General features: G+C 47.7%; 1 protein-coding gene across 1 annotated transcript in view; it reads right to left on the reverse strand.

Annotated features, from left to right (window-relative positions):
* LOC121364941 (transmembrane protein 132D-like) overlaps positions 1-21768 on the reverse strand; it is a 186620-nt gene that overhangs the window by 64089 nt on the left and 100763 nt on the right. Inside the window, exon 4 of the mRNA XM_041488710.1 lies at positions 6539-6722. Within this exon, the coding sequence (XP_041344644.1) occupies positions 6539-6722 (184 nt within the window). The remainder of the gene's footprint in view (positions 1-6538; positions 6723-21768) is intronic.

A 21768-nucleotide genomic window follows, 5' to 3' on the forward strand; every position in this document is an offset into this window, starting at 1 on the left:
AAAAAACTTAAAACCCCAGAAAAAAAAAAAAAAAAAAAAAAAAAAAAGAAGAAAGAAAGAACAAAAAGGAAGCCCCCAGCCCCCAAACAGTACCACAAAAAGTAGGAAGAACATCTAAAAATAATGTCAAGAAGCTGCAAAGAGAGATCCCAGCCGGGTCTGCTCCTGCAGCACCACAGTGGTGATGATCTGTTTCAGTAGGGAGAAATGCTCTGCTTCTCCTTCAGCAGTGCTTTATTCAAATCACTAACCTGAAGGGAACCAATTAAGGCAGCATCCCCTTCGTTATGCCAAAAGGGAAAAATCTTTTCATAAGCACGCCAGTTAAGAGGTGGGAAGCCAAGGGAGAGCAGAGCCCAAGCCAAGGACAACGCTGCTCTGGAGCCAGGCCAGGGCCACCAAGCTGGGCTGGCCCCGGCTGGGCAGGCAGTGCCTGAGAGTCCCAGGAGCTGGGGCTGCCCGGCCCCACGAGGGCTGAGCTGGAGCCCACAGCTGGAACCCACAGCTGGAGCCCACAGCTGGAGCCCTGCTGCTCCCCACAGCTGGAGCCCACAGCTGGAGCCCTGCTGCTCCCCACAGCTGGAGCCCACAGCTGGAGCCCACAGCTGCTCCCCACAGCTGGAGCCCTGCTGCTCCCCACAGCTGGAGCCCACAGCTGGAGCCCTGCTGCTCCCCACAGCTGGAGCCCACAGCTGGAGCCCTGCTGCTCCCCACAGGGCACACCAGAGAGGAGCCACATTGTCCCCATGCCTTAGCATTTAGCTTTTAGATTTTTTTTTTTTTTTGTATTTTCCAGGTCCTGAACTGCTTTAGTGTAGAACTGTAAAACTCCACAGCCTGTCAGCTGCTGTTCTCCCATTTTACTCAGACACAATTCCTCTCCAGGCCTGGGAATCAAGGACACCTCACTGGCTCAGGCCCCAAGAGATGGAAACAAAAGGGAGTTGGGGGAGCAAACTTGGAGTAAATGACTTCCTGAATAAATTACCTGAAGCTGTAACTGCAGGATTTACCCCTGATATGTAAATATCAGGGGTATATATAATTTTTATAAAGGTGTGAAAAACTTGTGACCATTTTGGGAGTAGCCCCTCGGAAGCTTTGACTGCCCAAGGTGTGCCTGTTGAAGGCCTTCAATAAATACCCAATTTATTCTCTTAACCTTGTCCAGCCTCGGTTCTGGGGAGCCACCCCAAGGCATCAGCTCCAGCTCATTTGGCACAGGAGAGAACATGGGAAATTCCATTTGGACACACAGGGAAAATGCTGCCACGGGGATGAGCACACCCAGGGCTCCCCAGAGGGATGGGGGTCCCCTTCCCTGGAGGTGTCCAAGCCCCAGAGCACAGACCCAAAAGTCTCTCTGGGCAGGGCACTGGACAGCTGGAGCACTTTTCTACTTAAAATGAGGTCCCTTTCAGCTGGCTGAAATTGGCTCCACAAAAATGATCCAATTATAAAATAATTACAAGACTGTCACTCTGAAAACTCAATTCACCACCAAATTATTTCTGTTTTAAACTCAGAACATTTGTAATAACAGTGGTTTTATAGCAGTGTGAAAACAGGCCAGCACTTCTAAATCTTGTGTCCATTGTCACAAAGGAGGGACAAGTTCTGGTGAAACCTGCTCTAAATTCACATCTACCGTGTTTTTCTGGTCCTTCTACATTTCACAGCTCCAGAGCAACACAGGGATTGTCAGGGTGAAGGATTGGGCTTGTCTCAAACCCTGTTCAGTCTAATCAAAGAAAACACATGTAACTCACACTTCAGAAAGAACAGCTCTTATGCAAAGCCATTTTTCTTAGGCCTTAATTCCTAAGGAAAATACCCTTGTGCTGGTTCCTGCTTCTCTGGGGAGCCCAATTTTCCACGTCCCACATCAAACTGCGTGGCTGTCAGCAGCTGTGCCAGCGGCAGCCCCAGCCCTCATCACTCACTGCCCCTCGCAGAGCCAGGCTGCTGCCTGCTGCTGCTCCAGAGATCACACTCAGCCCCACTGCAGCTCCAGGGACAAACCCGCATTTCCAACCTCCTGTCTTCAGCAACAGCTTCACCAAGATCCCCTTCCATCACCTGTGGTGACAGTGGCAGAAAAAGGACTGGATTAAACCGGGTCTGCCCACTGGCTGTCACTGCTCGGGGATGAGGAGCCAAGCGTGTGTGATGCTGCAATAAACACAGTTATTCCTTCGCTGCATGCTCCACACGTCAACACAAACTCTAATTGTGCGGGGGGAGAGCTACAGCCTGCTTTTTCAAATGTTAAGGACCCCAGGGTCGTCATTAATTCTGCAAGGAGAAGCCCAAGGAACGTGGCACTGGCTGGACTGGAGATGGGGCTGCTCCCCTGCCAAGTGCCTGCACTCCTCACTCCATTCCCTGCACACAAGCCAGGGCTGCTGGCCACGCAGCTGGCCCTGCATAGCAAGGCCAGGGCTTGCAGAGCAGCAGCAGGGGCAGGGGGCTGAATCCCAAACCAAGCTGTATTTCCAGACAGCTCCACGTGGGAATGAGCCCTGAAATCAGCCCCACTGCAGGGATGCTCACTTGTTGAACACAGAGTCCAGAACTGCCACACCCCAGGGCACTGCCCAGGGCCTGGTCCATCACTGGGTCATAAAGAGGTGCCAACGCCACAAGCTCTGAAAAAGCCTGAATATTTAACATCTACATACAGGAAAAATGTCTTGTGGTTTCAGATCCCTGCGATTCAATTAATTCCTGAAGCAGCACAGATTCTCCCATGTTAATGAAACACTGTCTCCCATCAGCTGCACGGGCTGACTGCAGCTACCAGGATGTGAAACAGAATCTGATCTGACTCCCACACCACACAAAGATTGATTAACAAGCTCTGCAATACAAAGTCCTTGCAGTGCAAGTTGCCTGAGCATGAGAACCAATCCATAAGGGAGGTTTCTGGATCCAGCAAAGCTGGGAGAGCCACAGCCAGGGAGACAATCTGTTCCTCTGGACTGCCACAGAAATATTCCAGAATCAGACTGATACAATAGCCCAGGAATAGCCTAGGGGAAATCTGTGTTTTTACTGCTGCCAGTAATGACCCTGGAATAGACTACTACTCAAATTTACAGACAGTATCAGCTGGGAAGGCATTGTCAATACAGAAGTTTGAACTATTAAATAGAAGCAAGAGGTAAACCCAAGGATTCAGACAACAGAAAAGGAATGAAATGCTGTCACAGTGAGAAGCTTCGCCATGGGGACTGACAGTCAGGATTTCAGCATCAGGGAAGAGGTCTCCAGGCTGAAACAACAGAGCAGCAGAACGATCTGGATGTAACTGAGTCACAGGACAAGTATGTGCCAATGTGGAGAACAAGCCCTGACCAACTGTACAAAACCCCCAGGAAACAGAACCAAACCCTGGCATGCATCTTCTGAGACAGAGAACAAAACATTTCCAGGACATAAACACTTGGGCAGCAACGGCAAGAGACATCATCTGGTATTCTGACATCATCTGGGATGCCTATTTCCAAGAAAGGTGACTCAAAACCAGGACTGGTGGGTGCTGAGACTTTACTGGGAGAATGGCAAGTCTGTTTCATGGTGTGAAATTTGAAGTCCTTGACCTGTCTAATTTCAGGAAGCAATAGGATGTATTTCCGAAAAGAAAATGGTTGCTGGCAATATCACAATGATCCAACAGTTTCTCCCTTTCTTAGGAGTAGATTTCATCTGTGATTCACTAATCATTTTGATTTAAAAGGCTCCTTTTCAGCACTGGGTAACATTTTAATTAAATATTTGAAAACTTGCCGAATACTGTAATTGCGATTTAAAAGCTATGAATTAGGAAGGTAAAAGCTTTTATCTACTCTCTAGACATCTCTTTCTTTTTCATAAAGCTGTCAGTGGAAGTCTTTAGGAATATTCCTCATTGAATTGGAGTAGGACAGAGGGTTTGGCTGACGTGATCCTGCACTGCTCAGCTGCCAGGCAGAACTCAGGCTGGCCCCAGCCAAAGCAGATCCCCCTGAAATCAATCTGTTCATGCCTCCCAAGGGGAGCCACCTTTCAGAAAAGCTCAGATTTCACCCCAAAGCAGCCTGGTTGGCACCTCAGAGGGTGGATGGGGAGAGAAGGCTCCAGAATCCCACTGCAGCAGCCCACTGGGCATTCTGGTAGCTAAGCCTGAGCTGCACCCAGTCTCCACCAGAGGTCAGAGGGTGGATGGGGAGAGGAGGCTGCAGCAGCCCCCAGAATCCCACTGCAGCAGCCCACTGGGCATTCTGGTAGCTAAGCCTGAGCTGCACCCAGTCTCCACCAGAACATGAACAGCACTATTTACCACTGGAATGTGTCAGGAACATGCATTTATAAGGGCATTAATACCCTGGGGATTTATAAAATCCATCAGAGGCAGCCACCACCATGACAGCTGATCCCTGTAATTATCAGAAATAATTGTAGTACAAATAAAGTTTCCTTTCTAATAAATAGCCTCTTTACTGCCATGACTGATTTTATTTATTTACCTGGTCTGCTTATACAGCTTCTCATGCTGATGGTAAGTAGAACAGTTTACTTCCTGTCAACATATTCATTAAAGTTTTAAAAAGAACATCAGGAGCAGGTTGAAACAATGGCACACATGAAATTAAATGGTCTGCTACAAAGACCAGTAAAAAACCAACCCAAATCATTCCTGTCTCCAAAACCAGAGAAATAACATAACACTTGTTTTCATTGTGCTTCTTTCTAAATGGAAGAGGAGATTTTTTTTTTAATTTAATTTGCAAATGACAAGCTAGCTTTGCAAGGACCACAGGGAAAACTGAAGTATCAAACTAATCAAAGTTGGATGCCAAAAGGGCTGCACATGAATCATCATTTCCCCAGCACAAAGTGAAGCATGACAAAGACCTGGAGGTTTGGAATACCCTGGAGCTCCTTCCCTGGCAGTGCAGCTCATGCAGAGAAGGTCACACCATTCCCAGTCTGTCAGGGACCCAGGGACTGCTGCCATTTGTCTCTGCCTTCTCCCTTGCCCATCATCCCCACTCCTGTTGCCTTGCAAATGCCATCTCCTGAGAACGTTACAGGCTGCAGGTGACCTTTGAGCACACAGCTCTGTGCTGCTGCAAAATGGGCTTCTCTTCATCTTTAATGGAAATTAAGAGAGTGAGCTGATTTGTAGCAGCTGCCAGCAGGATCTATTTTTGTTCTCAGGAGCTATATTTTGCCACTATATCACTTGATAATAAAGCAATCACGGCTCGTGGGCACACCTGAGGAGAACTCTGGTTTCCTGCCACCACTGGAACCACTGGGGAGGAAACCTTTTATCTTTTCAATTATGTATGGAGAGAACAGAAACCCCAACGTCTCACATTACCTCAGTCTGATTGTTCCACAGCCTTAACCCTCAACCAGAACTCGTGTGCCTGCACTCCAGGGCCCAGCTGACAGCAGAGCTGGACTCGATGCCCCAGCCCGGAATATTCTGTGGATCTGGAACAGCCCCCTCCCTTCCCAGCACAGCAGCAGAGACATCCCAGGGCTCAGCAGGAGGAAGCAGCCGTGCAAAGGGGTTACACAACTCTCATTTGGGAGACACACCCTGGCAATGAAGGCACGAGCCACCAGGGAGAAAACGTGGCTTTGGTAAAAGAAAGAATCCCAGCATCTGAGTAGTAGAAGTTGGGAAATACAAATAACAAGAGCAGCCAGTTCTGGGAGTCAAAGTGCACAGAACACCTTCAGTCTTCAGTAATGGCATAATTAACTTGCTATCACCAGGCAAACATCCAGGTTACATTTTTTTAAATGCTTTGAGATTGATTTTTGTTTTTCTTTCAGCACTAAATAATAATGTGTCAATATTTTCTAACAGATTGCCTGAGAACAGAAATGAGGCACAGCCAGACCTTACACAAATGTGCTTCAATCCCAACAACAAAGAAATGTGAAAGGGACAGAAGAGGAAATGCACAAATTTCTGAATGTACTTGAAATTTGGGTATCCAACAGGCATTATTTAGGTAAAAACAAGGCTAAAGGATCGGGCCATTTTCAGGTCCTGTGGTTTTCACTGTCACCATGGGGTACCTGTTTGAATGCATTTCTGAAGAACAGACAGCTGGCTCCACACTGCATTTTGTGCTCCCCAGCTAATTCAAATTAATCAGCGCTCATGCCATTGCTTTCAATTCTTTCCTCACTCTGAAATGGACGTGGAGTCAGAATTCAGGATGTGGAAATCCTGTCACTCAGGAAGCCCAGCCAAGGCAAGAGCACTCCTGACTCAGGTCAGATGGAAGGAGTGCCCGAGCACACCTCGTGCTGCACCCACAGCAGCGCTGAGCAGGGGAAATGCCATCAGCCAGCTTCTGCCCCCAAAACATCACTGCACCAGCCACAGAGCAGGAGCTGCCTGCCAAGGGGAGCTGTGCTCTCCCCTCCCAGCCAGGATCTGACTCTCAAGTGTTTCCTTCTGTCCCTCCCTCCCCTCTGCTGCTCGTGGGCACGGTCAGACACTGGAGCAGAACGCCAAACAATTCCTTACCATAGCCAAAGGGACAACTCCTACCAGGTCCTTCTGGCTTACGTAGATCTTGGAGATTCCCAGGTCGGATGTGGTGTCTCCAGGATATTCCACCTGCCAGGTGATGAGCTGGGTCTCAGGCAGGTCAGTCAGCTCTTCAATCTCAAAATCAATCTGCATGATTTCAGAGGAAGGACCCTCCGCACTGCAGCAAAGAAAGGAATGAAATGTTCATTCACATGACTGATAAGCCAGGAACATAATTGCTTTTATATTAATAATACCTTGGATTAAGGCTCCTTCAAAGAGAGGATTTGGTGGGATGATGGATTTAATAATGAATTAATCATTTGCACTTGTCTTATGATTTCAGGTTATTTCCCACCAATTCAAGGGGCTCAGTAACACTTTGTGACTGGATCACTGGGCACTGCTCCATTTCACAGGGGGAGAAACACAACCAGATCAAAGGCCAAACAGAGGCTGCAAGTCCAGCCTAAACTGACCCCCAGACCCCCCATTCAATGAGCACATTGCATTTCCTCCTGGGTAAAGCAACACGTGAACAAACCTAAAGGGAATCTCTCCTTGAAGGGGGAAACCACTGCATCAAAAGTATTTTCTGTTTATTAAAAAGACAGGCATGGAAGAAAGGCCAAAGCTCGGGATGGGGTCCGTGAACAAGGGCAGCAGGGAGCAGAGGACTGCAAAACTCGGAATTAATTTTTGGCTATACTGCTACCTTGCTGTGAATGTCAGTGGGAAGCTCCTTTTGTCCTCTGCTAAACCAGGAATTACAGATAATCGAGCTTGTTGTGAGAGAGGTACAAAACTGGGCTGTTTAATATCAGCCAGTCCTGCCAGGATCCGTGAGTGAAACCCCCAGAGAAGAGCAAAGCCTTACTGGCTGTGACACTGCGGGGGCACTGGGGGCTTTGTGAGCTGTCCTTCCTTGGGCTCCGTGTTTGTCTCACAGGATTCCTTACAGCAGAAATGCAAAGAGGGAAGACTGGAAAGGGAATTGATGCAATTCCTGTAAATTTGTTATAAAACCAGCTACTGCATGGAAAGGTAGTGAAGATTGCATTGTTAAGGTGAGCTCCTTGGGCCAGTGGCATCGAGAGAGACACAAAAATACCCAATTTCCTGTAAAGCTGCAGGGGAATGTGGAATTTCTTAGCAGTGCACAATCCAGGGGACACTGAGAAGGCTTTTACTCCTGAAGCACTGAATGCTGAACCAGCTTCAGTGTTTGTGTGGAGGGGAAAGGAAAGAGCAGAATTTCTTTCTGTGGGATAATCCTCAAGGAGAGGCAGACTGGCACAGCACTGAGGTGCCACAAGCCATTTCTGCTGGAGGGTGGAACTAGGAAAACAGGGAACATTTCTGATTAGAGAATCCCAAAATGCACCCACACCCCAGCAGGCTTCCCAGCTGAAGTGGGAAAAGAGCTGAAACTAAGGATACATTTTTATGAAGACCAGTTATGACAACAGCGCCAGATTGAGACTTTTCCCAAGATCCTCAGAGATTTCCACTGTGCTGACTAAATTCAGAGCTTTACCCAATGCCTCTTGAAGAGGCTGATCTGATCATCTTTAAGGTTTGTATTTCAGTGGATGCACTGCGTTCTTTCTCTCCTGGATGGAATTAAAGCAAGCCAAAATGGAACACATTGTGTTCAACTTCTCATTTCTTCACATCATGGCAAAAAGAGCACAATTTCTAAACTAGCCCTGAATGCAGTCTCACTTCATGCTGACCTGGGTGGGATCAGAAGCTGCTTTATGCAGCTGTGACTATTGAATCCCAGTTCCCTTAACTGTGTGAGCAGGAACGGGCAGGGCATCGCCTCCAAAGCCTGGCCCAGAGCCTGGCTTGGGCAGAGAGTTCTACCCCAGTCCTGTGTCTGAGGAGCTAATGGGGCTCTGCTCAGGGTGCATCACTGCATCACTGCATCACTGCCTGGGGCTGGGGCTCTGCTCAGGGTGCATTACTGCATCACTGCATCACTGCATCACTGCCTGGGGCTGGGGCTCTGCTCAGGCTGCATTACTGCATCACTGCATCACTGCCTTGCTGCCTGATGCATTGCTCACTCCCTGTGCTGGCTCTGCAGCACTGCTGCTGCCACAGGGACAGGGGGCACTGAGGGCACAGTGCCAGACCTTGGGAGCACCCAAACACTCTCACAAAAAGGCAAACCCCTAAAGCTTTCCAGCTGTGCTGGAGATTAGGAGAAAAGTGATTAGGACAGAGTAAAACAAGGCAGTGGAAGAGCTGGGGAGGGAGAGAGGTAGAGCACACTGATGAGCTACAGCTCCCACTGCCACAGCTACAGCAGCCCCAAAGGCACAGAAGTATTTCTTTTAGGTTCTCCTTCAAAGCAGGTATTTGAATGAAGCATTTCTTGTAGCAAAATCCCACACCTTGCTACCAGCTACCATATGTGATTTTGACAGAAATTATTTGAACTAGTTCCCCTTAAAAATGCTAAACACCTCCAAGAGAGAAGATAACAACGCACCACAAAAATCAGTAAGACCCTCATCACTGCCACTAAAGATGTATTTAAAATGTGAAAGCATTGCATGACCTGTGACTATGACCTATGATCAGACTCAGGCTGTCAGCACCAGGTCAGGAACTTGGCTCAATTGCTTTACTCATCACTAACTGTGTCAGTCCTCCCACGTGCCAGTCCCATGGATGTTTCCCAGTCTGCACTCTTCCTAAGATGAATTCAGCAACTGAGGTTTTTCAAAAGAGAAATAAGGCAAAAAGTTACCGATCAGAAAATACAGCTAAAGAACATAAATGGAGAAATTTGGACAAGTAATATTCACCTGTGGAGTTCAGTCACATAAAAAAAGTTGTGGCTTTTCTGTTGAAGTCAGAGCTGCTTGCTCCAAGGAGGATATTCCTACTGGGCACCCAGGCCCTGCTCCTGGAAACGGGGCAGTGCCCAGCCCTCCTGGAGGAGCACATCCAGGCTGTGGTCAGCACAAAGCAGCAGCTTTGGCAGCCTGTCTCTGCCACCTCTGCAGCCACCTCTGCTGCCCAGGTGCACTGGCAGGGGCAGTGTGGGAGGGGACAAGGTCACAAAGTGGGGATGGACACCCCAAAGGGTCACAGCAGCAATGCAGGCTCAGTGGAAGTAAAACAGTTCTTGGTGCTGGTTCAAAGCCAAATCCCTCCCCTGGGTGTTGCTGTTTATGTTGAGGGTTAAAGCAGAGGAACTCCTGGTGAGCAGGGCCCTGCTGGGCTCTGTGCCCTGCAGACACACCTTCACAGCATCTCAGCCCAACCGATGACCCCAAAATTCACTGGAATGGAGTAGTCAGGTCCTTCCTTCTGCCAGCCAGGATGGCACAGACAGCTTTGTTCTGTATTTCTTCATCTGCCTTCTATTCCCCAACAAGAGATCAAGCAGCTCTTACAAATGAAGAGCCATGGGGAACCCTGTCCTGTCTCTAGGGGATTATTTCCGACCTCCACAGGGCCACCCTGCACCTGCTGCTTCTGACACACCCTGACACAGGCAAAGTGTTTGATAAAGACATCTCCTCTGCTGGCTCTGGCTCTGAGAGGGGCAGGGCCCTCGGCCCTCGGCCAGGGCTGGCACCTCTGCTGTGACATACTCTTCCTCAGTGAGCGCTCCTCAGAGGGCTGTCACACCCTGCTTTGAGGAGAGACTTGAGAACCCAGGAGCAGCTCTGGACACGGGCAGTGCTCTCAGGTGGAGGATCCCGTGCTGCCCTCACCAGCTGTGGTCCCTGTGCTGTGCCCCCCACCCCAGGCTCCTCCTGCCCCTCCCCAGAGCAGCCCTGGAACGCTCTCATCATAAAAGGTCCCAGGTCCATCACTGGCTCCAGCAGGCTGCAGTGGACAGGAGCAGCCTGAACCATCAATATGCAAACCAGGACGTGTCACAGGAACGTGAACAAGGAGCCTGCGGCAGAGGAGAGCAGAGGAAAGGTAATTTTATTCTCCTCCACCCCCACAAAGGTGGCCAGCACATCTCCTGCAGGGCACCAAAGCAGTGTGGCCTGAAACGCTGCAGGGCCAGGGCAAGGGGTGCCACAGCAGAGCTCAGGAAAAGAAGAAATGTTTCCAGGATGACTGGGAAAGCTTCCCAGCAGAGAGAAGGGTGGCAGCAGCACAGCCGACCCCAGGAGGCCCGCAGGGGTTTGTGAAAACCATTACTCCTGTTCCACAGGAGAGAAAATTAAACTGAAAATTACTTTCTCATAAAAAGAGGGGATGAGATGATTTATGCACCACACAGTGGAAAAGAAGGTGACATTTCAGACAGAAGTTAATTTTTTGGCTAAAAGTAAGGTTATGTGCCATGCTGTTATTCAGACAAAACCACCAAGTTCCCTTCCCTGTGTGGGAGGAAACAACATCAGCCCACAGCAGATGTAGATAAATGCCTAAAAAGCCAAAGCACTGCCACACTGGAACAAAGCTCCGTATTTTTTAAAAAACATTTAATTTCTGATACAGATTCTGTTTAAAATAAAAATAAAAAATGGTATTTTTTCCTATGGTATTTTCTGCAGAATGTAAACAATTTCACTAAAAGGATTCTACAAACCTTCTCTGCTCCTCTCTTCTGGAATTTGAAGCCATTACTCCTGATACCATCACTGAACAGTTCTTGTTTCCTAACCAAGAATGAGGAGGTGGAAAGGATCACTAGGATCACTAGAGAACCAGCCCTTCCTTCAGAATATTTGCTTTTTGGTGCCTCCTTCCCTTCTGTCCCCAGCCCTAGAGCTCCCCTAGAGCACATGGACATTGCATTTACACTCCCCTAGAGCAGCAGATCCCAGCAGTGCCAAAGTCTTTAAATAAAGTGGATTTTATCCATATTTTTGCAGTGCTCCTGGGAACATGCAGCCCAGTAACAAACTGTCTTCACACCTAAACAGATTTGGGGTGGGGAAAAAAAAGGAGGAGGCAACTAGAAGATATTAAGAGAAAAGAAATCACTTGAGTGAAAAATCTCCTGTACCAGAAGGAATATATTTATATTTATATATATATATATATATATATATATCCCATCTATATTTAAAGTGGCCAGGAGAGAATCCTGATAATATTTTAGTTTATTTTCACCAAGAGAAGACTGTCTGTCTAGTCTGCTGAATTCCTAAAAAATATCCACAACTCTGGTCTCGGGAGAGAGAATCCTTTTATTTGTGAGGGTTTTTGTTTTAAGAAGCCTCTACATCTGAGCCAAACTGTTGTGGCAGGAGGGACATTTGCATTCCTCGCCACATTTGCAGGGGAGACAGAGATCACATCTCTGCTGAATAAACAGCCACTTGCAATGCAATGAACTCCTGCTGCTGCATGTCTGACAGACCTCGTGGTGATGCACAGGGGTGAGCAGGGGCAGCTGTGGGTCCTGCAGGTTTTCTGGGGGTTATTTTGTTCCTACAACTGGTACTTCAGGTAAAAAATCAAATACTGCAAGAACTGCCACGAAGCAGGAGTTTCAACCAGCACGGTGGGAGGGGCTGGCTCAGCTCAGGAGGAGAGCTCACCACGCTCTGGTCTCACATCCAGCCAGGCTGGCATCTGCCTGGCAAGGCCAGCAGGATTCCCAGCCCGCCCTGGCAGCCACAAACAACATGTCTGAGTTCACCCAAAAAGCTGGAATTTTATTAACCCAAGCCCAGCAGCATGGTGCAACACTGCCCCATGTGTGTCAGCACACTGACAGCTCATCCTCTGCACATCACACAAGCAACGAAAACTCAAATATTTTAGACAAGAAAGTGAGACCTGGGGCTCAGCCCATCCCAAGGTCAGAGAGGGCACTCTAAAAGCCAATATCTGTAGAACCTGGAGCCCTGTGCTACAGCAAAGATCATTACTCACCACTGATGTACCAAGAGAAGGTGATACGTACAACACTACATGAAAATTTAACTTTATTCAGTGTCATCTTACTATTAAAAATTCAGGATAGGTAGACTGAAAACCATTTTTCTGTGGGAACCACTGCATGAAGTGAACCAACTAGCAAGAAAAATCACCAAGAAATGAGTCTGCTAATCATGTAATAGAGTTATTTTTAAAAATTGATCCATCTCTCTGGAGCTTGACATCAGTAGTGTTGGTTGAGGAATATTTGCTGAATTATTTATTTGACTTTTATTTTTTTGCTATTGTCAAATAAATTATTCACTATGTGATTTTCCAGCTGTTGATAGCACTTTTCCCAAATAACTCAATTCTAAAGTGAGCAAAAATTAGCAAATCTCTTAATATAATATCAATTTAAAACATAATTACCCACCGAGTCAGAGTTCAGTTCAGAACCAGGGCTCTGAGCATCTCCTGGCATGGCAAAGGAGGGATCATTTCCCACACTGCGCCAAGGGAAGGGTAAATCAATGCTGACTTTATTCCAGCCCATCAGATAATCACTCAGTGAGGGATCCCCAGCAGCCAGGGCCATCAGGTCCCTCTGCAGCAGCCCCACCACGAGGCACCAGCAGCACAGCCCAGCTCCTGGGCAGCAGGCAGAGCTGAAGGCTACAAAAATGGTTTTACTGACAGTGCAAAGTCCAATAAAACCCCGCAAATACACTCAATCCGGCTTTCTCCACCTGCTGTTTTATCGTCCTCGGCACAAAAATAACAATAAATGCAGGATAACTCACTGGTAAGTGTGGTAAAACTGCAAAGAGGAGAGCAGGCACAGAGCCACAAGCGCTCACGATTCAGGGTGAAGTGTGTGCAGGATCCAGCCAAGGCTCAGACCGTACAGGATCTCCAGGGAATGTGGTGATGGCTGGCTTAGCAGGGGGAAAAGCTGTTAAAATCAGCCACAGCTGCCGTTGTATGGGTTGGCAAAGCAGGTATACAGGGCTCAGTCAGGAACAGCCCAGCACAGGGGGCAGGCAGGGCTAGCCCAGCACTGGCATTGCTGTGGGCATCCACAGCCTCACCCCAGACCCAGCCTTTGGATCAACAACACTCCCGAGCATTCCTAAAAGGAGCTTTAGATGTTTCATTCACGTTGCAATTTGGCAGCCTGTTAACAGCATCGCAGCCTCCTGGCAATGAAAGAAACCTTTTTCTGAATGGCAGGAGCTGCACAAACCCTGCTCTGCTCTGAGGGAGTGAGACCCAGGCTCTTCATGCTGAAAACCCCCAGAGCCAGCACTGCAAATATTTACTGCTGAGTAATCCCAGCACACCAAACCAGGAGATCAAGCACCGTGCTCAGCCCTGCAGCACGACTCCCTCCTCATCCTACAAATATTTATCCACTTAAAAGCCCCTCTCACACATGACCAGCAAATTTACACTTGTGCATAAATATATGTGGGGTTAGACTTTGGAAGTCAGAATGGTTTTGAAATTATGACCCTTACTATTTTTTCCAAAATGTAATTGTGGCATTAAACCCAGAGTGGAAGATCTGGACCTTAGCCTTTAGCTGCAGCCACGTCTCCACGGTGAGATCTGTAACACCTTTTTTTATGCCTTCTTATTAGCGTCCACACTGGTTCCACAAATACAATTATATATAAAAGCAGCATCACATTCCACAAGACTCAAGCTCTCAATGTACTTCAAAATTAGTGACTTATTTGGAGATACCTGCCAAGGCACATCCAATATATGAGATTAGTACCCTCAGCTGCAGGAATTTCCTCTGCTGTGAACTATTCAGCAAGTATTTCTGCTGAACTCATACATCTTCCAAAACTGCAAAGTCCTTTTCAGTTAAAATAAAAATTTTAAAAAAGTTTTCTGTACACAGTTGTTCAGTGTTTGCCAAGTCTAGAATTAAAAAAAGGAAATACTTTCCAGCTTTCTTAATATTAAAACAGAAGCTTCCAGAATCCCATTTGTTTCTTATTTTTAAGCAGTAATATGAAAAATAAACTGAAAAGAGAAGATACACCTTGCCTCCCTCCAAAACCAGCTTTTGAAAGAGCTTTAGGCTGAAATATATTTTAAATCACAGAATTACAGGGTTGGTTAGGAGAGACCTTTGAACTCCACCTGGTCTAGCCCCTTTCTCAAGGTAGATAATTTCTCAGTAAATTATTCTGCCTGTACCTGTCCCTGCTCCAGCTGTGGTACATTTTTACTGGAGCAGATGTTTCCCCTCCACACACCTTGGGATGATCTGACAGCCATGAGGAAATCACACAGACAGGATGATGGGACAGCTCTGCAGCTGAGTCCCAGGTCCTGCCAAATCAAATCACAGCTCTTGATGTACTTGTGACATCAAAAATCGTGTGAGTTCAAGAGCTCTCAGAAGTCATGTTCTTATCAGCATGAAGTGCTGGAGTCAATCCTTTTGGGGTTTTGCACCTGCTGCTCCCCCTTGGAGCCCGAGGCTGTGCAGCACCTGAGCCCAGGGCTGCTCAGGGCAAGGGGACACAAGAGTCTGCCAGTGCTTGGGGACACTCCCAGGAGTGATGGAAAGAATAAATACAATAAAAACATAAAATAATAATAATAATAGCAGTGGCAGGTTATGATTGCAGTTTTGCTGCAGGGAATTACCCCGTGAGAGGTACCCGGAGCCAGCAAAGCCCCTCAGGGCAGGGAGCAGTGCAGGAATCAGTGCAGGAATCAGCAGCACTGATTTGTGTCCCTGGGTGTCCCTGCTGGGGTCTGTGCCCCTGGGTGTCCCTGTTTGGATCTGTGCCCCTGGGTGTCCCTGCTGGGGTCTGTGCCCCTGGGTGCTCCCAGTCCCACCCTTGGGTGCCTCTGTGTCCCCCAGCAGCAGCAGCAGCCTAGGGTCACTGCTGCCAGCGGTGCAGGAGCTGCTGCAGCAAACACCAAGGGAGAGACCCCTGTGGCAGGGACAGACCCCTGTGGCAGGGACAGACCCCTGTGGCAGGCAGATCCCCCTGCAGAGGGAAATCCAAGGCAGCAGAAAGCAGAGCTGCACCCTGAGCAGGCTGCTCCCTGCCAGGGCACCCACCACACCATGTCATCTCTCCATAAACTCCCCAAGCTCCACTCTAAAAGCACTTAGGGATTTTAAATGCCTATTCCCTGAAAGACCTTTGCAGAAGCTGATTATTCTAATGGCTGAAGCAGCCAGAGGAGCCACCCTGGCTGGAGCTGAAGTCAGAATTCCAAGAGCCCGTCCCACCCCAGACATGCAAGGGATAATGCCAATGCAGCTCCTCCTCCTGCAAGAGCTCCCAGTAAAACACTGAGCTTCTGGAACATGGAATGGCTGGTAACAGCTCCCTCCTCCAGAATTATTCCTTCCAAGATTCTGTGTCCTCAAATCACCTCCAGCCAAACAGCTGTAAACAAAACCATTACTGCAGATAAACTTAAATGGACTTTAAATATTCCCTGATCTGAGGAGGCAGATGAGAATGGTGGACTCTCACCACCTCACTCAATCCACTCTGGCAGAACGTGGCTGCACTTGTTTGCCATTTCCAAAAGGAAATTACTCTTTCAGTAAAAATAATAACATGATCAGACTAATAACTAGAAAAGTGGGGGAGACAGAAAAACAGGCATGGCATGAAATGCTCCATGCCATCCTCAGAAACGTGCCCCTGTGAATGGGAAGTATCACCTGAGCAGAGTGAGGAGCAGGGGGAGGCCAGAACCCATCACTCAGCCTTCCTTGTGTGGCAGCCTTCCAGCTGCTGGAATGTGGGCTCTACAGCCACTCTGAGAGCTCAGTCTGCAGGTACTAATCTTGGACCTCAACAGCAGATTCCCTTCTGAGCTTCAGCAGAGCTCTGCTCCTACCTGGGGGGGCCTCAGACTGAACTCAGAAATCTTTGCAACTGACGGTGGAAAGATGCACATCCAGCCCTTGAGAAAGACATATTGATTTTATCGAGCTGGAGGCAGGGCAAGAGACACCCTAATTGTTATAATTATGAATTCAGTAATGTTAGTAATCATTAACAGCTTCAACAGGTTCATAAATCATTCACATAGGGGGGGAAGCAGTAAGTGAAGATCAATTTCTGCTCCAGTAACATTTCACAGCACACACCTGAACACTGGACAGCTTGGACTACTCACTCTTACTTCGTTTTTACTCTCACTGCTACTGCCCCAGAGTTTCTTAGTCCAATTATGAGTCTAATGACTTAATTGAATGTAAACTCTCTTTCTTTGCAAGGCTGACATGGAACCTTTGCAAATACAGACACTGCTCTTCTTTCCCTGCAGTGAAAATCTTCAAGGGGGTACGAGCTGGGACACAAAATCACCAAAAGTGTGGGCTTAGAATATCTGCTCCAAGCAAGCAAAATGGAAAATTTGGATGGGGAACTTACTCCAAACCCCGTAACTAGCACGGTCCTTGGAATTTGTGTGGAGAAATCCAACGGGCAGCTGTTATGGGTATTAAAAGCAACCAAACGATGTGAAGAATTAAAACACAGCGCTGCCAGAATTATCACTACAGTCCGTGAATATAAATGGGTTTTTAGGCATGGTTTTCCATTTGCTTTGCTCAAGCTGCTTGACTTTAGTTCTGCTGTCATTGCACAGCAGGATAAGGTACAAACAAGAGCCACAAGGACCGCAGGAAATGGGCAGGGTTTTTTAGAAAAACGGTAGAAGAAATAATCTGCCAGATTTCCAGAGGGCCTGAACGAGCAGTACTTAAAGGAACATCAAGTAGAGCAGAAGGCAGGTTGGTGATTTTCTGAAAAAAATATCAGTAGGTGAGGCTTAAAAGGCACAAGAACCAGAAAGTGCTCACTTTCCACAAATATTTCAAGGATTTATCCGTCAAGGAGAGAAAATTGCTAGAGCAGGTAGGCAGGAGAGTATAATTAGAAACAACAGGAAACATGGAGCAAATTCAAAGCAAAAAGACAGTGGAAGAGTCTCAGAAAGAAATGAAAAGCACAATATCTGGGAAGGTTTAAAATAGATAGGATAAAATGCTTAGAAAGAAATCATTTCTGCAGTGGCATAGATGGCTATAACAAGCTGGTTTGGGAGTTGTTTTTCTTTTTCCAAGCTCCTTAATAAAGAGAGGATTATGCAATCAGTCCATCTGAGTCTCTGTCATTCCCTCCAGAATATTAGACCAATTTCAACAAAATTAGAGAGAAGAGTAGAGGTGAAGAATGATTAAATTTTGGAAGCAGAAGGGGAGAGTGACACCTGTGTGAGCAGGATGCAGAGCACTCCTGAGAGTCCCTGCGTGCCCTCATTCCTGAGCAGCACATGCAGAGGAGCCAGGCTGCTGGCTGAGCACTCCTCCCATTCCATGGCTGGCTGACCTTCCTTGGAGCCCCAGCTCCACAGCTGACCCTGCTCAGAGCCACTGGGCTCTGCCACTCCCTGGGACTCAGCCTCCCCAGCTAAGCGCACGTGCTCTGCTAAACAGCAATCAATCTCAACAGCCTGCTGAGCTGGGGGCTCATTTATCAGCAAAACCTGCAGTTCAACTCAGTACATTCACCAAATTAATATGTGGAGAGAATCATCATCCCTGCCCCTCGCTCAGTGCTGCATGAAGTGACCCCTGCAGTGAGGGCTCCCACAGAATGGGAGCATGACCTGGCTTCTGCTCGAGGAGCACAGCCCAGCCGCGCTCGGGGCACAGCAGCAGCACAGGAGCCTTTCCCTCTCTGGGAGCTTCTCAGCACACACACACCCGTGTCTGCAGGGCTGCAGCAGCACAGGAGCCTTTCCCTCACTGGAAGCTTCTCAGCACACTTACACCAGTGTCTGCAGGGCTGCAGCAGCACAGGAGCCTTTCCCTCACTGGGAGCTTCTCAGCACACACACACCCATGTCTGCAGGGCTGCAGCAGCACAGCAGCCTTTCCCCCACTGGAAGCTTCTCAGCACACTTACACCTGTGTCTGCAGGGCTGCTTCTGACTGCTAGCACAGCTAATGGAAATTTAAAATGCAATATGGTTATTTTCTGTATCAGAGCATCCTAGGACACACAGTGAACAGCAGTAAGTGAAGGAAGGTAAAGGAATAACTCTTTTTTCATGCAATAGCATGAATGAATCAAACTTCTCTGACAATTCCAAAGGAAAAGCACTACAAAATATGTCTCCATCTCTTATTTCTGTGTTTAATAATTTAGAATTCTTTGTTCATAAAAGAAACATTGTGTTCTGCAGAATTTGTGGAGATGTAAAACAAGAAGAAACAAAATCATCTGAATTACGGGTGCAGATTTTCCAGTGCTTAGGAGCAAAATAATCTAAAACATGAAAGAGCCAAGGATTGGTGCCAGAGTTCTTACATGAATGTGAGAAGTGGGCAGATGAATTGTGTGGAGAAAAGATGAAGTAGAAACAACTTGGAAGCTATTTGTGTAAGAAAGAGAAATGAAGAGCACTGAAGCAGGGAGTGGCTCCAGAGCAGACATTTCTCCCATAGGTACAAAAAAATTGACATTTCCACCACTACTGATGAGTGTAAATCATAAATTAAAGGGTGCTCCTACTTCCAGAAGGCCCCATGCTGCAAACATGATCATCCTTTGCTCTTCTCATCAATCTCATAAAATGCAATCACAGGTGGCAGAAAGAGAAACTTCCACTGCCCCTGCACCACTGCTGGAGTTCCAGGTGAAATCCAGGGGCAGAACTGGACTGAATTCAGGGACATCATGGCACTGGGTCCATTTCCAAGCAGGAATACAACAGGAGCAGCCACACAGCCATGAAAAATTGCAGCTGACGTGAAACACGGAGCTGGGAGCACAGGAGACGTCTGGCTCTGTCACTGCTCTGCTGAGTGACCCTGTGCCAGCCACGTCCCCACTCCTCACTGCACATTTCTGACATCCTCAGCATGACTCAGGCTCCCACATTTGTCAGCGAAGGCCAAAAGGAAGAGTTCAGGGCTAAATTCAGATCTCCAAAGGAACAAATCCTGACCACTGAGACCCCAGCAGAGCAGAACCCCCTCCTTTGGCACGGCAGGATCAGCCTGGGCTGCAGCACTCCCAGCAGGGGAATGCCCTGAGGAACGGTCAGGAGTCTGCATCACACCTTCCTGATCCCCACGAGCTGCACAGCTCACGGCAGTCCCTGCTCAAAGGGGCAGATTGCAGAGGCTGAGCTCTTTTCTAGCCACATCACTCCACTGCATTTAGATCTGCACTAGGCCACTGCAACATCTGCCTTCTTGACAGTCTTTAAAATACAGATAGGAAGTCCTCCACTGGTTTGTTTTGAAGCCCCTCGACTCTGGGGACTCTTTGGGTGGTAATTCTGGTCTGCACCAGGGCACTGGCATTCCACAAGGTCCAGAGGGAAACAGAAATGCAGAAAAACAAAAGCAGTAGCCAATAATGCAGTTTTTTAGATGAGCAGAGATCCAAATCCTGGTTAAATAAGAAAAAGCTCAGTGGTGCATGTGTTACAAGTGGATTAGGTAAGAAGAAGGAACTGGGAGCATCAGCCACACCAGCTCCGCCTAAAACTACAACAGAGTGAATTTTTAGCTGTGCTTTGCACTCCTAGACAACACAAAGCCCCAGAGCTGTGAATGCTGCTGGTTTTATGAATATATATATTTATCTATAATTTTGATGTGACTGGAGCAGCCCCAGCGAGGAGTCTGTGCCAAGTGGACGTCCTTGCCCCGTTCAGCAAGCCCCCGTCACCCAGGGAGCTGCTGCTAATGCACAGTGACAGTCACAGAGCAGCAGAAAGCTTTCAGAGCAGCAGCTCTTCTCTGCCAGCCACCAGCACAGGACACTGCATTCAGTCACAGCACAGCTTTCAGTCTGACAATACAACCCACTTCTCCAACTGAAATATTTATTCAGGCACAATTACCATCAGCGATTAATATTTAAATAAAGGGTAATTTGTTTTTGTTATTAATTTTATTTCTTTTTAAACAACAGTTAGGATTATGAACTGAATTAGATTATTTATTCCTGAAGTGGCTCTTTAACATTCTGCATTTATTAATGCCAGTGTGAAATGCTCAGCCACTGATCAAACTCTTTTCCAGAGGGATGGCTTGGGAGGAAAAAAAAAACCAACAAACCAGCCCCTGAGCTCTGGATTTTACAGCCATTACTGTCAATTATCCACCCCACTGTGGGAGCAGAGGAGATCTTCATACATGCCAGCTGCAGCCTCATCCCTGAATGCTGCAGAGGCAATTCTGCTTTCAAACACTGAAGAGGGGACAGAGACAGAGGGGGAAAACCAAGCTAGCCATAAGGCAGAGATTCTTCCCACATGTCTGGGGACCTTGGCACAGGAGGCACAATGATTTCTTTGAATACATTTTGGTAGTTGTAACAATAACCCTCACACTGGGGTGTCTCTGGTGTCCCTCCTCGGAGATCCTCAGCCCTTTCTGGAGGTGCACCAGAGGCTGGGACCACACGAGTGCAGAGCCTGCAGAGGTGCTTTCAGAGCCCTGCAGCAGAGCACGGTGCTGCTGCTCCCTGGGGCTGCAGCCCAGCCCTGCACCTTCCACCTGAGCTCCTCGGGCCATTGCCAGGCACAAAACACAGCACCACAGCTCCAGCTACCTCCCCTCCCCGTGCTCCCTCCTTGCCTCCAGTGGTAATGAACTATGAATTTGCAAAAAGCACCCAGCACTTCGAACAGGCAAACCCATTGCTGCAGCCTGCCTGGAGCCAGGAGGGGCCCGTGGAGAGGAGCAGAGACATTCTGGCAGAAAGATGAATAAAACTGAGATAACTAACATTATCCTTTCCCCTGCCACTAACTCTTCTTTCCTTTCCAGATGTCTTTTCTATCAGAAAGATTTCTAAGATTATGCAGCAAGTTCTTCTCCAAGAGGAAGAATGGACAATCAGAAACCTCCCTGGAGCCCCTGACCTCTGGTAAATCCAGCCAGCACTGGATAATCTTGATTTTAAATGAACATAAATAAATTACTAGGTAAATAAACATTGCTTTGATATGTTAACAAAGTGGATTATTAAAAGCAGGAAAAAGAAAGATGGGGATGATGCAAAGCCCATAAAGCAGCAGGAAGTGTTGGTGTTTGGGCACAGATTTAGGCAAAGATGACACCAGCTCCAGCAGGGCTCCCCTGCCGCTGTGCTCAGCAGGAACACAGAAAAAGGAGCACAGAAAAAGGAGGTTAAGATACACAACCTGAGCTGAGTGCCTGCCTGACCTCCAGAGGACAATTCTACAACCTTTCACACTTTCAATTGTAAAGAGCAACTTGCTTCAATTTGAGTCGAGTACAGCGAGAGATGAAACTGTTAAACAAGTGTCAGGCAGCTATTGCTTTT

This window comes from Pyrgilauda ruficollis, unplaced genomic scaffold, assembly GCF_017590135.1.
Source record: "Pyrgilauda ruficollis isolate IOZ18807 unplaced genomic scaffold, ASM1759013v1 scaffold9, whole genome shotgun sequence".
NCBI lineage: Eukaryota > Metazoa > Chordata > Aves > Passeriformes > Passeridae > Pyrgilauda > Pyrgilauda ruficollis.